The 16,193-nt window shown below is 48.6% G+C and overlaps 2 protein-coding genes across 4 annotated transcripts in view; one reads left to right on the top strand and one right to left on the bottom strand.

Moving 5' to 3' along the window:
• The window catches only part of STAG1 (STAG1 cohesin complex component), a 159,713-nt gene extending 157,271 nt beyond the window's left edge, over positions 1-2,442 (top strand). For both annotated transcript variants that reach the window (XM_064666687.1, XM_064666688.1), the window contains exons 33-34: positions 81-161; positions 243-2,442. In XM_064666687.1, the coding sequence (XP_064522757.1) occupies positions 81-161; positions 243-266 (105 nt within the window). In that variant the 3' untranslated portion in view covers positions 267-2,442. The remainder of the gene's footprint in view (positions 1-80; positions 162-242) is intronic.
• Positions 2,443-4,799: 2,357 nt separating this feature from the next.
• The window catches only part of PCCB (propionyl-CoA carboxylase subunit beta), a 32,231-nt gene continuing 20,837 nt past the window's right edge, over positions 4,800-16,193 (bottom strand). For both annotated transcript variants that reach the window (XM_064666697.1, XM_064666696.1), the window contains exons 8-15: positions 15,680-15,800; positions 12,291-12,372; positions 10,345-10,468; positions 9,008-9,115; positions 7,163-7,263; positions 5,954-6,052; positions 5,684-5,777; positions 4,800-5,057 (exon numbers count right to left, since the gene is read on the bottom strand). In XM_064666697.1, coding sequence (XP_064522767.1) covers positions 4,936-5,057; positions 5,684-5,777; positions 5,954-6,052; positions 7,163-7,263; positions 9,008-9,115; positions 10,345-10,468; positions 12,291-12,372; positions 15,680-15,800 — 851 coding nt within the window. In that variant the 3' untranslated portion in view covers positions 4,800-4,935. The remainder of the gene's footprint in view (positions 5,058-5,683; positions 5,778-5,953; positions 6,053-7,162; positions 7,264-9,007; positions 9,116-10,344; positions 10,469-12,290; positions 12,373-15,679; positions 15,801-16,193) is intronic.

The raw sequence follows: 16,193 nt of genomic DNA, 5'->3' as shown, positions 1-16,193 counted from the left end.
CTGGCAGGGGAAGGTGCCCTGGCAGGGGAGAGTGCCCTGGCAGGGGAGGGTGCCCTGGCAGCTGTCCCCTCCTTTTGCAGCCGCCGTCGCGGAACCGGCGGGAGCGCGCGGAGCTGCGGCCGGACTTCTTCGACTCCGCTGCCATCATCGAGGACGACTCAGTAAGGCCTGTGTGTGCTGTGCCCCCCCAGCCCTGCCCCCGGCCCCGCCCCAGGTAACCCTGTCTTTTCCTCCCTCTGCAGGGATTTGGCATGCCCATGTTCTGAAGTCTGGGAAGACGTTTTACAAACTTGGAACTCTATTGTTTAGAGCTAGAGGCCTATATACTGTGATAGCTTGTATGGAAACCACACTTTTGATGTGATACGGTTTGATTTTTAACCAAATGATTGAGGTCAACCCCTTTTTGTGGTGATGGAGAGAAGAGGAGCTCCTCAGTGACACCCGGGAATGTTGGCCACTCCAGTCACCTCAGAAGGGCTGACCTAGAGAATCATTTGTATCCCTGTTCTTGACTGTCCTAATACAGATTTTTTTTTTTTTCTGGATGAGGAGGAAGTTTTAAATTGTTAAGACAGCTGTCGAAATAAACACTGTTCTACATATGTTTTCTGAAAACAACATTGAGTGAAAACAGAACTTTTTAACTTTATTTTTCTGCTGTACAATTTAAAACAGTTTTAACATTTGCCTTTTTATGTTTTCAGAGCTAGCCATTTTTATTAAACCTATGCCTATCAGCCACTGACTAGCAAGGATGCTGTAAGCAGGTCGTTCTGGCTACAGAGAAGTGTTTTTGAACACACTGGATCTGATTCACATTATGGTACGCTCCTGTCCTCTCCCAGGCATGGAGAAGAGCACTCTCAGAGAAGAGGGTAGAATCCTAATGACGTGCATCTCTGCCAAAAAATTTCAGATTCTGATATGATAAACCCAGATTTTATACTCTTGAGAAGATTTATTTTTATTTATAATGGGACATAAAGTAAGAGATGTCCATGAAGCCACTTTTCCAACAGATGCTGTGTAACATTCATTTTATATAGCACATGGGGACACAAAACAGTAAATTTTCTATTGGTACTTGCTCTGTGCATTTTTAGCAACTTATACCAGCAAATAAAGTATTCTCAGTAAAACACACAAATGGTTCTCAAGTAATCACTTTGCTGTTTTTACTACCTACTTCAAGCCTGCCAACCCAAGGTACATAAACAGCAACTTTCCTATTAAAAAAAAATAGTCCAAGGGTGGGGGAAAGGATCACTTTAGCATATGAAAAGTAATTTTCCTGTACCATAAAACAAAGTCTACTTTCCATGCCGTAAATACCCTTTTCCGCTATTTTTGTAAATTAATTTTGCCAGTTAGAAGTACTGTATGTGCTGCATAGAAATTTGTGCTTAGATGGTGAAGTTCTTAAGCTTACAATGGACTACAGCTACATTTTCAGTGTTAACTGTGCATATTGAGAGTAATTCTTTGGAAAAAAAAATATGATTTTTCAAAAAAGCTAAAAACGTTAAAAAAAAAAATCAAGAAGACCCCAAAACATTCTCAGCTAATTCATTGTAATAAGAGATTCTTTTCAATGTCTTCAATAATTTGGAATTTCATTATGCTTCAATTTGATGACTCTGCCTAGTAGCTGCTCCTTAGTTAGGCTGGCCTGACGCCAGCAGAGCTGGCCTTCCACAACTCCAGGATCTCCAAAACGGCCCCAAAACGTTCCTCTTCCTTCCTGCACTCCACTATTAGCAGCTGAGATACAAACCAGACTTACCCACTTGGAGCACAGCAGTTTCAGAGGTGCTTTTATATTTTTTAGCAACTGCAGAATAATCACAGAGCTTTTTTCTCTTTGGAGCTTACTGGGAACCAACCCGGCCCCTCCGTGCCCAGGGCCGAGGCTCTCACCCAGCTGCGGTGTCTCTCCCAACACGGGCACTTCTCAGACACAGTTGCCAAAAATGTTTGCCCAGGCCCTGCAGCCGTTCCCCCGGGGTGGGGATGGACCAACCCAGCAGCAGCTGGCACTTCAGACCGAGCTGTGCCCTCGCTCGGGGCACCCCCGCGCCCGGGGCACGGGGCTGCGGCCCCGCTCACATGGCCCCGTGGGCAGCGGGGCAGAGCAGATGCTGCCTGGTTTGAGTCATTCTCAGACAAACCTTGTGCTTCACAGTCCTCTGTGTGGAAAACTGATTCCTAATTTAACATTGTAGAATACTGTATAACAAACATTGATGATCACGGTACCTGCAATGGGTCTCCAGTTCAGTTTGCAGTCTATAGGTTTTTGTATTATGAGTGTCTCCTTGATTGGTTTTTGCTAGTAATTCTGTAAATTGTACATTTACAATATGAGGTTTTTTTTTTTCCTTTTGTACAATTTAAAACTGATGCTTCACCTTTCATTTAATAAACTATTCAAAATCATGAGTATGATGAGCACCCTCTTCACTATAACTTTTTAAATGCCTGTTTGGACCATCACATCCTGTCATCCCACTGACTAGTAGGAATTCAAGGAATTAGTAAAGGAAGTGCTGACAGGTAGTTTTCATGTAGTCCAGGCTTCACAACCTGGTCCTGTACCACCACCTTACCCACTCAACCTCAGAGTGATGGAAAACCCTCCCTGGGCTTCTTTTCCGTACCTCCACCATGGTGTGTTTTTGGTTGATCTGGGGGGTTATTGTGAGATTCTGTAAATCTGGGAAGGCCCCACACCTCTGGGAAAGCTGCACTGTTAGAACTTACAATTGCTTGAACTGTCACGAATTTTGAGAAGAATTTGCCTCTCCTGCCCTGCACGTCTGAAGTGACCTGGACCTCGTGGGAAGAAGCTGCAGTGGCAAAGGCTTGGAAGCTGCAACAACCAGCGGGGCCAAATGGAGCTTACAGATTCCTGAAAAGAAATGTCCTCATTATTCCCATGTATGAGAGCAAGGTGCTATTTCTGTCCCACCCAGGAATGATTTCAGCTCTGTAGCGCCACAGAAAACTGATTTATCACCCGGCCCACTACCTCAGGAAAGTCACCCGAGCCAGGAATGGTAACGAGATGCAGCAGGTGAGGAACAGGGATAAGATTCAAGGTCTGAGCTGCTCCTGAGGCACAGCCCAAACGCTTTTAAGTTATGCTCAGCTCCTGCTGCCCTGGAGAACACAGTAAGTAACCTGCCTTGCTGCCCCGTTCGAGGGCTGCTCACTGCTGCGAGGAGTTGATGTTGTACCTCTTGTTTTTGTAGGTGACTGCAATTCAGGATCTCCAGTAGCATGGCCAGAGCAGCTTTCCAGCCTGTTTCCAGCATGTTGTGCTGGAAGAACAACTGCTTGGAAATGAAGAGAGAAAATCCAAACTGTTGTGCTGGCAAGGGACTGGAGAGGATGGAGGCTGTGGCACCAGTGAGGTCAGGAAACAACTAACAAAGCTGTACTTTTCTCTCTGTGGCAAAGACCACTGCATTTCTCACTGTCTCCTCCTGACCCTGGGCAGGCTGGAGGAGCTGTGTGTGTATTGCTTCCCTTCCCACAGGGGAAGGTTTCCCTTCTGCCTCTAAACCTGGCACAGCCACCAGCCTCTCTCAGCTTTGCTTCTAAAAAATCTTCTTGGGCCTTACAAACCCTTCAAAAACTGACGGCTCTCTCACAGTCAGCTGAGCCCTCCTACCATGGCAGTGACCCCAAGACAGGAACAGTTCCTCAGGCCTTCCCTTGGTGGTGGAGCTGCCTCTGTCCCCCGGGGCAGAGGGTCTGTGTGCTCAGGTACAGCCAGGTACCTTCGTGCAGCTCCTTCAGTGTGCTGCAGCCAGGACAGTGTGTCTGGAACCTGAGTGTGCTGCCTCCAAGGCATCCAAAAACCTCTGGAGCTGGGACTCAGACCTGAAATGCTCCTTTTGAACTGTACTTTTAGATAGTTTTTAGTTGTTGCCTTTTTTCCCCGCAGGTTGCAGGCTCCAAGCTCCACAGCCGTACTCACTGCACGTACCTGGGAAGAGCTGCTCCCTGGGAAGTGGCCATCCTGCCTCTCTGCTCCTTCAGGCCCGTGCTGGGAGCGAACAGCAGCAGCTCCATGTGCAGGTAGGGCAGTGCTGTGTCTCCCAGTGCATCCCTGAGGTCACTCCAGGCCCTCCTGTGCCTGCAGCTGGTGCAGCAGGGCTAAGGGTGACAGTGCCTTGGGGGCTGGGGGTCAAATGCAGCTTCTGCTGAGCAGAGCGAGCACAGGGCCCAGGGCTGAGCTGAGCTAACACCTACTGCAAGTCTGGCAGATAATCACAGAAAAATGAGGCCTCTGGAGGCCTCTGTTCCAGCCTGTGCTGAGGGAGAAGGATTTTCATGTCCCACCAGAACTGCCCTTTTTTGTTGCTTGCCCTTCAGGAGGGGGCTGGCTGCACCTTCTCTGTACCTCCCACCTGTGCCCCAGCCTGCAGCTCTGAGACCCACCTGAGAGCTGGCCTGGAAAAGCTGTGCCTTGGACAGTCTGGCAGAGGAACACAACAGGTTAGTCTGGGATCCTGCAAGGCAGGCTCAGGATTCTCCTCTGAGTCTGTGGTGCAGGCAAGTAGAGTCAGACTCCAAAGATGCACGTGGAGCTACACCTGAATGCACAGGGGCCCATCTCCTCAGCAGGGAGAGGTCACTCAGCTCTGCCTCAGGGCCTATGGAATGAGGGAGCCAAGGGAATGTTTGACCTTGAGCAATTAGTAACAGCTCATCTGCTGCAGGCACGGCAGGGGCTGTTGATTATTAACCACCAAAAAGGTTTAGAGAGGTGAACTGGTCAGACCTCAGAATTAAATGAAACATATACTATGATTTATTGATGGTTATCAGCCAAATCAAAACCAAAAGAGCTATTTCCATTGCCAGGCAGACCTCCATTAACGAGAGAGTGCCAAGTCTCCCTGCAGGGCCAGCCCTTGCTCATCCTCACAGTGGGATATTGGCATGTTTCTTCCAGGGACTGGCCTGGGATTTACTGGCCAGCACGTCCAGGTCGTGGCAGATCCGCCTGCGGGTGGTGGAAGGCTGGATGATGTCATCAACAAACCCTGGAAAAATGGAAACAAGGAGAAACCAACTTGAGCAACCAGGGAGGGTTTGCTTCTGGGCCTTCTGACCTAGGCTGTAACATAAATTAGCAAAATCAAAACAATATTTGGAATAAGTAAATTCACAGGTTACAAATTAACTTAAAATAGCCTGGAAAGGAACTATTCCTGCATCAATAATTTTTAAATTTTAAATTTAAATTTGCAGTTACTACTGTAAAGCTAGAGGTCAAAACAGTGGAAAAATTTGCTCCAGAGAGTCCTGGAGCACATAACTGAACTGGATCCTGTCCCTTTCTTCAGGCCACTGCTCTGCATCCAGGGCTGTCAACCAGATTGGAAAAGCACCTGTGCTACAGAGGAAAAGTTGTGAGATGCTTTCTACCATCTACAAAATTGAAAATGCACTTTTCAAAGCAGTCCCCACCTTTGACCAGGCTCTTTCCAGCTGAAGATGTGTGTTGTGTCTAGATGTGTTTGTCCTTCACATGCACAAGCTGTGGTTAAGCCTCACCTTTCTGACTCAGGTCTTGCCTCAATAACTTGTTCATTAGCAAAAGGTTTCCTTAAGAGCTGTGTGCACTGAGAGACCCAAGCAGGGGACACAGTGGGGGAGACATCCATACCTCTCGTGGCAGCAGGAAAGGGGTTTGCAAACTTATCCACGTACTCCTGCTCCGCGTTGGCCTCCTTTCCTCTGAAGATGATCTGCACAGCGCCCTGGAACAGCGCGGTCGGTCAGGGCCATCCCTCTGCTGACAGCCAGGGCAGCCCTGGCCTCACCACCCTCCCCACCACGGTGGGCTCCTCAGAGCAAGTCCCTCGGTCCCCTGTCCCCTCTGTGGTGCTGGGAGGGCGCTGTGGCTGTGCCCTGGTGGGAGGGTGGCTGGGCTCACCTTGGCTCCCATCACGGCCACCTCGGCCGTGGGCCAGGCGTAGTTCGCGTCTCCTCTCAGGTGCTTGGAGCTCATCACGTCGTAGGCACCACCATAGGCCTGGAACAGAACCAAGGATTCACTCCTGGGATTGGGATCTCACAGCAGCAACTGCCTACACCCCTCCTGCAGCTTCTGCCAGGCCAGAGACAAGAACTGGGGCTGAACTCTACCTGCAAGAGAGCATGAGCATCCCCACTGCTGCAGCAGCCTCCTGGGACTGACACCTCTGCCACTAGAGCTCCAAGGGGGCAGGAAGGGGGCTGCTGGTCACCAGGACCATTGTCCAGGGCAGGCACAGAGAGGTCAGTGTGTATCTGACCTGCAAGCCTCGACCTGCACACGCACTCACACCCAGCAGTCGGGGTGCCTCTGGAATTCCCTGGCCAGGGAGTGCAGCACTCGGGCTCTGCAGTGCTCCACTCTGCAACTGGAAGTGCTCCAGACAGCAGTGATGAACACACTGCAGAACTGCAGAGCAACCTGCAGTGCAGTCCCTGGCAGGACAGGGCTGCAGGGTTGACAGGCACGGCGTGGGAACACTTGGAACAGTCAGAGAAGGCAGAGAAAAAAGGAAAGTTCTTTTTGCCATGATAAGCCAAAAGCCTCTCAGAAAAATGAGCAGGAGGGAGAAAATGAGCAAGGAAAAGACTAATCCTGTAAGGACCCAGAGCTTATGGAGCGTGGTGTCAGGTACCTTACAGAGAGAAAGGAAGAAATGAGGCAGATTGTGGCAGGAGGCTGTGGAGGAAGAGGCACCACATGAGTGTTAAACCTGCAGACACAGCAGGGGACAGATGCTGTCAGTGCTGGGGTTGGAGGGGGAGGCTGAAGGGGCAGGAGGAGAGAAAGCAGATTTGCTGTGTGCAGATGGTGTGTCCTCAGCGAGACAGGCCTGGTGACATGGGACAGTCCTGAGTGAAGGCATTCCAGGGAGAAAGCAGGGCAGAAACAGGAGGTTTCAGAGGGGTGCAGAGACAAGAGGAAGGAAGGAACTGAGGTCTGGGAATAGAAGAAATGGGCTCTTGTACCCTGACACAAAGAGGTGTTACCAGGTGGGGCAGATGGAGGTGTGACAATGGGACACACAGACAAGGCTCCCTGGAACTCAAACTGCCACTGGTGGAAACAGGAACTCTGGAAGATCTCCATGGAATTATCCCAACTTACCTTCCTGGTGATGACAGTGATTTTAGGCACAGTTGCTTCTGCGAAAGCAAACAGCAGTTTGGCACCGTGCCGGATGATCCCACCGTACTCCTGGGCTGTGCCTACAAAGGACAAATATTTATTTCCCTCCAGGGAATTCACAAAACCCCATCATCCATCGCCAGCAGCAAACCTGGCCCCCCCACAGCCTTGTGAACATCCTGGAGGAGGTAAGACCAGGCAGTGTCCTCTGTAAGATACCAAGCAGCTCTGCAAAGTCTCTGACCGAGAGCAGCACCTGTTGGTGTGTCAGGTCACAAAGCAACACTCACCAGATGGTGCCTCCCTAGGAACAAAATACAGCATTTCCCAGACTCCACCTGTGACCAGCAGTGGGAAACACAGTCTAGATTCAGTGCTGGTCATCCTTCAGGCCAGCCCAAGTTGATGGTCCTTAGAGGGATTCTCTGTAGGGATTCTCACAGCAGGTGCTTCTGGAGAATGGTCACGGGCAGCAAACAGGACTGTAAGCCATCCACATGTCCCAAACACAGGCTACCTGACTGCACTGGAACCAGCAATCCCATGGAACTTATTTCTGACATTTCTGAATTTCAGACCGCTGGGTATAACTCTACAGTCAATCTCCAGCAGTTTAATCCACCTATGGGCTTTTGCTTTCAGCACATGAGAAACCTCCTGAGAGTACCTGGGATCATCTAATAGATGTGGGGGGTTTAATGTAAGAACTTTAAGTAAAAATTCTTTGGTGAGATTCAGTACCTTACCTGGTTGTCCGTTTGGTGGCTTGGCTTTAATGCTTCCCCTCAAGTGTGATTTCAGGGTCTGATAATTTCTGCCTCCACTTCACTTTAGTTCTTGCCTTTCCCTGCAGCCAGTGGGACCTGCCTGGGCACAGCTGGGACACTGGGGGCACTCGGGGGCTGGGGAGCACCTGCAGACCCCGGGGTCTAATTCACATCTAGAACAGCCAAAGTGCTTCAAGATCATTCAGTTATTTGAATTATTTACACTGGCACCCATGACCAATGAACATAAACTCTTTTCTAGCCACAGAGTCAGGCCCAAACTTGTTCTAACTCTGTGTTTTTATCCAGCTACAGGTTATAGATGCCTCAAATGTCATCTCTGTGCACACCTATGAAACTGGGGGCTATTCAGGTGTTTGGGTCACTGACACTGAGATGTTCAGTGCACCACCACGAGCCAGCATGACAGATTCCTTCTGTTCTGTACTGAACAGGGAGATGGGATGATGCCACCCTCAGAATTTGTTACGTGCCCTGGCACTGGGGCAGCACAGCCTGTGCTGGGCCTTCTGCTGCCACAGTGCCCAGCACAGAGCTGTGGGACTCAAACAGCACCTGAACACAGAAATCAGTGTAACTTCCCAGCACTTCTGGCCAGGACAGCATCTCCAGGCAGGGCAGTTGTTGCCTTGGACAGGCCACAGTCACAGCTTTGGGCAGCAGGACAGAGCTTTCCTGAGCAGGATATCCCCACACCTGGCCCTGGCAAACTGGTCATCCCAGTGTCTCCATCAGGCTGCTGGAGATTCCAGCATTAACTGTGTGACCTGTCCCTCTCCTGAGGTCACTCCAGCACCGTGCTGGGATCCCAGAACACGGTGACAGTAGCAGGACAGTTGGGCACCATTTAATTTTCCTGCAATTTTTGGCACATTTTGCCATCCTTTTGTGATGATTCCTGTATTTATAACACAGAGTTCCCGTCCCAAAGAGTGGGATTTGAAAACCTGCTTATACAAGTCTACCACAGTCAAGGTTTTCTCAGTTCTTAAAATGTGTTTTTAGCCCCAGGAGTGCCCTGCAGGGCAAGGCTCACCTGGCAGGAATCCAGGAACGTCCACAAACGTGAGCAGGGGGATGTTGAAGGCGTCACAGAAGCGAACAAAGCGGGCTCCCTTCACAGAAGAGTTTATGTCTAAGCACCCTGAAGTTCAGAACACAGAAAAAGGTGTTACCAATGACCTGCAGTAATTCAAGTAATTCAACTCAAAAATCACACTGTTTTAGCTGTAATGTCTTTTAAAAAAAAAAAGAAAGGTTATCTGGAGGTAATGTGGAGATAATGTGCCTGAAGTTTTCCTGGTTTAGAACTAAGATTACAGAACAAGCTACATTCAAAGGCTGATTTCATTTTTCTAACTCCTGTGCACAAAGACTTTCTGTCCCAAACCAGAGCAGTTTAATTACAATCTTGTCATTTAAAATATTTTTTCTGTAATTTTCTCTTCATTGGTCTTTTTTAGATCAGTCGTATTGAAAGGTTACAGAGTTCCCCATTAAAAAACCCAAAACATTTAACAGTTCAATAATATTTTGAGAAAGACCAGCATTTTTGGTAAACATGCTGCAAAGTGTTTCTGTTCTGTTTCAGTGCCATTTAGGATTATATTATGCACAATTATATTAAACCAAAAAAAATTTCGTATAAAAGCATCTGTGTGAACCATTAAAAATAGTTGTTAAAATTGAGAATATCAAGTGAAGATTAAATTAATATTAAAACCTTCTCTCTTGTATCTTGATAGGCATATCTTGTAAGGATAATAAAAGAATGAAACATCATACTTGGTCATCTGATTTTCCCAAACACGAAGCCACAGGAATTAAAACCAAGGAGTAAACCATAGAGTTCTGACTGGAGAAGGTCACTTCAGGAATTACTGAGTTCAAGAGAGCAAAGCAAGCAAAGCCCCTGGACAGTTTAAAAGGGTGATCTTTAGAGCTGCACGTTGTACCTTCATATCTGTACCATCTGGGGTCAAGAGCCCCACACCTGAGGGTCTGAAGGCTTTGCACTGTTCTGGCTACAGGGAGATGACAAAAAAAGTCCCCTCACCCTACAGAGGAGTTTTAGGGATTTTACTGCTGTGGAAGGAAGGGGGCAGTTCCCAGATTGTGGTTAATCCAGTGAATTGCAGGCTGCTCTTCCACCTCCTGGGTGTGTGCTGGATGCAGCACTCTTGGATTACCTGGGAGTGAGATCTCCCTGCTCTCACAGCTCACAGTGAGAGTCAGCACAAAGTGGTGGAAAAGCCCTGAGAAGGAGCAGAACAGCACACAAACCAACCCAACCCTGGAGCCAGATCCCCTTCCACAGCACAGCACAGACAAACAGGCACAGGCACTGCAGACAGTCTCACACTGCACTCTGACCTGATGCCACCTTGGGTTGGTTGCCCACTATCCCAACAGTCCGTCCGTTCATCCTGGCAAATCCAACCACGATGTTCCTGGCGTAGGATGGCATGATCTCGAAGAATTCCCTCTCATCCACAATCTGCAGGGGTGAGAGTCAGGCAGGGCCTTATGAGGACAGACAGATGTGTATAAATACACAGGCAAACACAAACTCTGTCACCTTAGGATGGGAACTCTTAAACCATTTCAGAACTTGCAGAATTTTGAGAGAAAGAAAGGGAGGGAGGGAAACCTTTTTGTCTTTGCAGCCTGTGTGCCAAGAATTAACTAGTCTTGCACTTCCCTGAGAGAACATCTTTATGACTGTGGTGAGCCTTTTTCCTAGCTTACAACAAACTAAAACTTTAAGTCAGATGTTAAGAACTTCTTTCTCACATCTTAATTAGTGGCAGACTTAAGGAACAATTTCCAGCGATGAAACAGCACCTCACGGAGCTCAGAACCGGCCACGGCCCCTGTAATCCCTCTCTGCACACCTGTGGTGGCTGCACTTCTCTCTGGGGCTGGAGCTGGGTGTGTGCTCTGCCCAGTGCACGGAGCACATCCCAGAGATCCCGCGATCCACGGAGCAGCAGCGACACCTACACTCGGCTGCTCCTGCCGGCATTCCCGGCCCCCGCCGTGCCCACACGCTGCACTCTGCCAGTCAGCTCCCTTGCCTCAGCCTCGGAAAAGCTGTGGAAAATGTAAGTATTTCTTTCCTTAATACTTCTCGAAATCCCTGGGAAGGTTTGGGGTTTTTTTCCTAATTCGCTTCAGGACTTTTTTTAAATGCCACCTTTTAACTTTCAGTACACGTAGTGCTGAAACTCAGAATGGAAGGATCCAGAGATTAAAAATACCCTGAGCTTGCTTTCTGCACTAAAATGAGTCTAAATGCAGCCAGTTACAGACTGAATGTGTTGGCTGGATGCACAGTGGGGAGAGACAGTCAAAGCAAAGAGAAACTGTAAAGGTCCCACAAACACAGCTGATGAGCTGCCTGTGTCACTCCTGGCTCCAGCAGCCCCCTGGGAACCCTGGCTCAGCTGCTGCTCAACATCCCAGTGGAAGAAGGAGCAGCTGGGAATTTTAATATTCAGAATTTGGACTCTGAGGGTGCTCTACAGGGGCTGTAACAGCTTCAGGTGATAAAACTTCTTTTACAACCCTGTTCTCTGCCCAGTGTTTATAATGGATTGAGTTGTTAGACCTGGGAAAGTGAAGTACTCAAAATTAGGCAAGAGAATTACCAGCATTGCCTGTGCTGCTTTAATAAAACCTGTTATTTATACACTGGCTTTCAGATTTTTAAAAAAATTGTAGGATGTTCCTTCCCTGCCCCCTACCCGGAGATCTGCCTCACTTAATGAAACACCAGCTCGGGAGTTTCCCAGTGCTTGACTGGTAATTTAAACAAATAAATATATATTCTTGTACAGTGTGTGCACATAACTGTCTCTCAGCATAACCAGGGAAGGGGAAATCCTCACAGGCACTCTGGGTAGTTTATTACTTTTATTAAAGAGTGCCAGAATTCAAGGCAGAGAGAACAAGGTGCAGGGAGGGGCAAGTGACAGAACTCAAGGGGAAGGGGCTTCAACCCCCGAGGGAAAACTGAACTACAGCCTCCTTCACCTGCACAGCTGTGCATGCAGCATCAGGGGTATCCTGAAAACAAACCTCAGGATTCCTTTCATTGGCTAAAATCTTTTGTTTCATGTGTTAAAATCTGTTTCCCCTGCAGTTCTTGTCCCTTTACTCACGGCTACTAAACAGGTAAAAAGGGCCACTTGTGAAGACTAAAATAAATAAATAAATAAATCCCAGTGTGCCTGTTCAGTGCCACTCTGCTGGTTCCTGAGAGCCCTTAAGCCCCAGAAGACAAGCCCTGCACTCTGCTCCCAGCCCTGCAGACTCACCGAGTGGATGATGTCCAGCATGTCGTAGGCTTTGGTGGATTCACTCGGGACCACGGTGTCCAGCTCGGGAACAGGGCGGTCACTGTGGAGAGCAGGGAGGGAGCCACGTCAGCCCAGAGCAGGTGGACACCAGGACCACAACCTTGGGGGAGTAATCCCACCTCTCAGACACTGCATTGGAACCTCCTCAGATAAGAGGAAAAGAACCAGTTCTCCCCGTCCGGGGCAGCCTGGCCCTGTCCCTGAAGGAGAGCTCTCTCCCTGTGCTTGGGAAGGGCTCTCCTGGGACAGCAGGGACCAGCCCAGCCCTGGGGAGCTGTGGGGCTGCAGGGGGCACTGCTGGGACACGGGACAGCACCAGTGTCAGGGCAGGAGGGCAGAGCCTGCAGAGCTGAGGGGCAGCTCCTGTGCCAGCCCTGATCTCCTGCAGCCCAGGAGGGCACACTGACCCTCCCTGCCCACAAGGACACCTTCCCATGCCCACTGCCCCGGCCTCCAGGCATCCCTGGATGGGAACACACATCCACACTCAGTTTATTCCATGGCAGGGCTGCATTTAAACATCTTTGCTGCTCCTGCCCTCAACAGGGACACACTTCACATGCAGCTCCCTGTCACAGCCACAGCATCAGTTCCCTCCTCCCTTGCTCCCAGTACCTTCAGCACTGGCAGCCACTGGCCTTTGGATTCACTCACAGTCCCAAGGGGGGGTCACTTTTTAGGAGCCACCACTGAGGCTTCAGGGATCAGCATGTTTGTGCCATTCCATAAAAATACTGATCCATGTTTCTTACAAATGGTGTTTCTGTGGAGTTCCTACTGAATAACTGTTGTAACAATGCCAGGATTTAGTGCCAATTTAAAACTGAAGGAAGGGACCTGCAGTTTGTCAAAATCAGCCAAAAACTCTTACTGAGCCCCATGGCTGTGTCTGTGCTGCTCAGACCCACGGGGTGAGAGGCACAGCCCTCACTGGGAGGGGAAGAGATCCAGCTATTAGTGGAATAAAGGGGACAGCAACACTTAACTGCTTCTTCCACAGGATTACAAGTATTGCAGGCAAATGCCTCCATAAAACAATACAAAAAACCCTTAATCTGATGAAATTAAACTGACTTTAACAGACTAAACCCCAACCTACAAAAGATTCTAAAACTTTCTTGTCCATAAAGTAGATAGAGATGTGCTTCAGATTCTGCCTGTGACCTGTGGTGCCCCACAGGATAAGCAAAGGGGAAAAAGTAAATCAGTGCTCCCATAAATTCACAGTGCTGTGGAGTGCTGAGGGAAATTCTAACAGCATTAAAATAAATAACCATCATCAAAATGAAGACATTATCCAGGATACCACGTTTGAAAATCTCCTTCAAACCACTCTGGACAGAGGACACCTGGAGCTCACTGCTGGAGCCACTGGGGTTGAGAACTGTGCCTCTGACAGATCCCACAGCAGGGAGGAACTGCTGCTCCTCATCAGAGCCTGTCAGAGCCTCACCCACAGGGACACTGGGTTCATTCAGTGCAGAAGGGAAACCACTCTTGGTTTCCAGGAGCTGGCAATAACCTCCTCCAGAAATTCAAACTTTTACACATGCAGGTAAAAATCACACCATAGAACACACCAAATGCCCTGACCCAGAACCCTCCAAAGGGAGGGGACATTCACCATTACACAACTTGCCTCTGGGAGGAACTTCCACCCCTTTAGAACCCAGGCCACTGACAACAAGAACTCCACCACATTTCAGCAGCCAAGACTGACATTTTTCAGCACCAAAAAGAACTTGCCTACCTAGAGAGACAAACAAACACCAAACAGCCCCACCAGCCTCAGGACTTCACACTGAAGGCAAAGGTAGGTTACATTTGATTTGCATAATTTGTGGCAAGTTTCTGTGGTGTGAAAATGATGCCATAAGAAAGCCATTCCTCTAGAGAAATGGGCTGGGGCTGGAGCACCCTAAGGATCAAACACATCAATCCCAAGCAAAAGGAGTCTATTAAGATGTCAGTATGTCCAGATGAAATAATACCAATCTATGCATTAGGACCACAAATGGGAAAAATATTGGAGATGCTGCTGTAAAACCAGGAAATTTAACAATTAGATCTGTCTTCACATGTATAAAGGCTACTAAATTGAAGTTCTTAGTACAAATGGCATTTATTATTCTGTGATCCTCTAACAGTGTATCAAGCTGTCTCCCTTAAGAAATAATGAGCTAATCTCTTATAGAATAGTAGCTACAACATAACTTGACAGCTTCTCACAAGAAAATAAACCGCCTGTTATACAGTACCTTGATTTTAAAAATGGACTGTTGTTTCTATAATGAAATAAAATACCATAATCGAGCCTACAGAGAGTGATTATCCAAGAACAGCTTGTTGAATTCTTTGAAAGACCATGATAACCTCAGAAATAACCCCCAGACTTACCAAATAATACAAGAGATTTACTTTGGTTTATCACTATCAAACCAGAACAGTCTTAGAGATCAACACCTTAGAAAAATGTATGACCAGTAACTAATTGACCTGTCTGACCATGCTCCAAAAGGAACTGGTGAATTCATTTATCCAAAAGTGAACAAAGTATTTCAGGTGATCTGTAAACTCACCCAAAACCATCTCCCCAAACAAACTGTTGCAAAGCCACTGAAAAGCACAGTGAGGCATGAAGAGAAATAACCTCCCCGACTGCCACGTTGAAATGTTCGTGCATCCAAGGCCCCGGGACACATCACACACGTGTGAGGAACTGGGAGGGGCAGACTGAGGTGCCACTCCCACCCAGGGGAGGGGCACAGCTCTGAGGGCTCCCTGCGGGAAGGTCTGAGCTGGGGATGTACCCAGACCTTGGGTCAAAATGCTTCTCCTGCCCTGCCAGTCTCTGCCTGTGGCAGTGCCAGCAAAGCTGTCCCCTCAGTGTTCCATGTCCCTCCAGCTCCTGGAAAAATGCCCTGATAAAAGTTCACAGGGTGACTGTTGTTCCCCTCTGGCAGGTCTGTCCTGTGTGACTTTGTCAGCTACACCACAGGTCCCTGACACATAAAACTTCTGCCTCCTTGTGCTTCCCCACCTCCAACCCTCGCAGGCAGAGCTCCCCCAACAGACACAACTGACAACACAGGGCAAGGCCTCCCCACTCGTGCTCACTGTTTTCTCCTCACTCACTGCTTCCAGGCACCCCCTGTGCAGAGGTGGCTGCTCCCCCTGCTCTGCACACAGAAATCCCTGCTTGGGAATTCCAGCTGTCCCTGTGTGTGGGGACACTGCCACACCCACGGGGCAGCACTGCCAAGGTGCCAGCACACAGCACTTGTGTCTCTGCACCCCTGGGGCCAGAGAAGCCCCGGCACTGGGTGTTCAGAGCCGTCTGCTCTCACCTGGGATCGTGGCACTCACACACCGGGGCGGGGTCACGGTTGCTCAGGGGTAAATAATTAAAGAACTCCCGGAGGTTCAGCAGAGCATCGATGTCGTTCTCAAAGGCTCTGTGGGCAACTCCTGCACAGAAACAGCAAAGCAGGTTTGGAAATTACTGTGCAAGGTTTCCTTTTCAAATATATACCAATAAAGATACAAAGAAGCCACAGCAGAAATCTTTAAACCTGAGCCATGAATAATTGGGAGCCTTAAGCCACCAAATCTGACCAGCTAAAAATACCTAGAAAATGTGTGGCTATATCAGACTTCCTCTGTAACAGGTCTGGATTGCTGATCTCATGTTTAAAATAATGTGAAGTGGTTTATCAGCTGTCACAACCTAGCTGGGTCCAGCCTTCTGGAATTCTGTTCAGGTTACTGTGCTGCACTTGAGCACCACAAATTTTTTACAATGGCTGGATCTGGGCAGCATCTGTTTGGTTTTGGTTCATCATCAGCTCAGTTCACACAGAA

The sequence above is a fragment of the Pseudopipra pipra genome, chromosome 10 (genome assembly GCF_036250125.1).
Source record: "Pseudopipra pipra isolate bDixPip1 chromosome 10, bDixPip1.hap1, whole genome shotgun sequence".
Taxonomy (NCBI): domain Eukaryota; kingdom Metazoa; phylum Chordata; class Aves; order Passeriformes; family Pipridae; genus Pseudopipra; species Pseudopipra pipra.
Note: the sequence above shows the minus strand (reverse complement) of the source record. Positions and strands in the feature narration are given on the sequence as shown.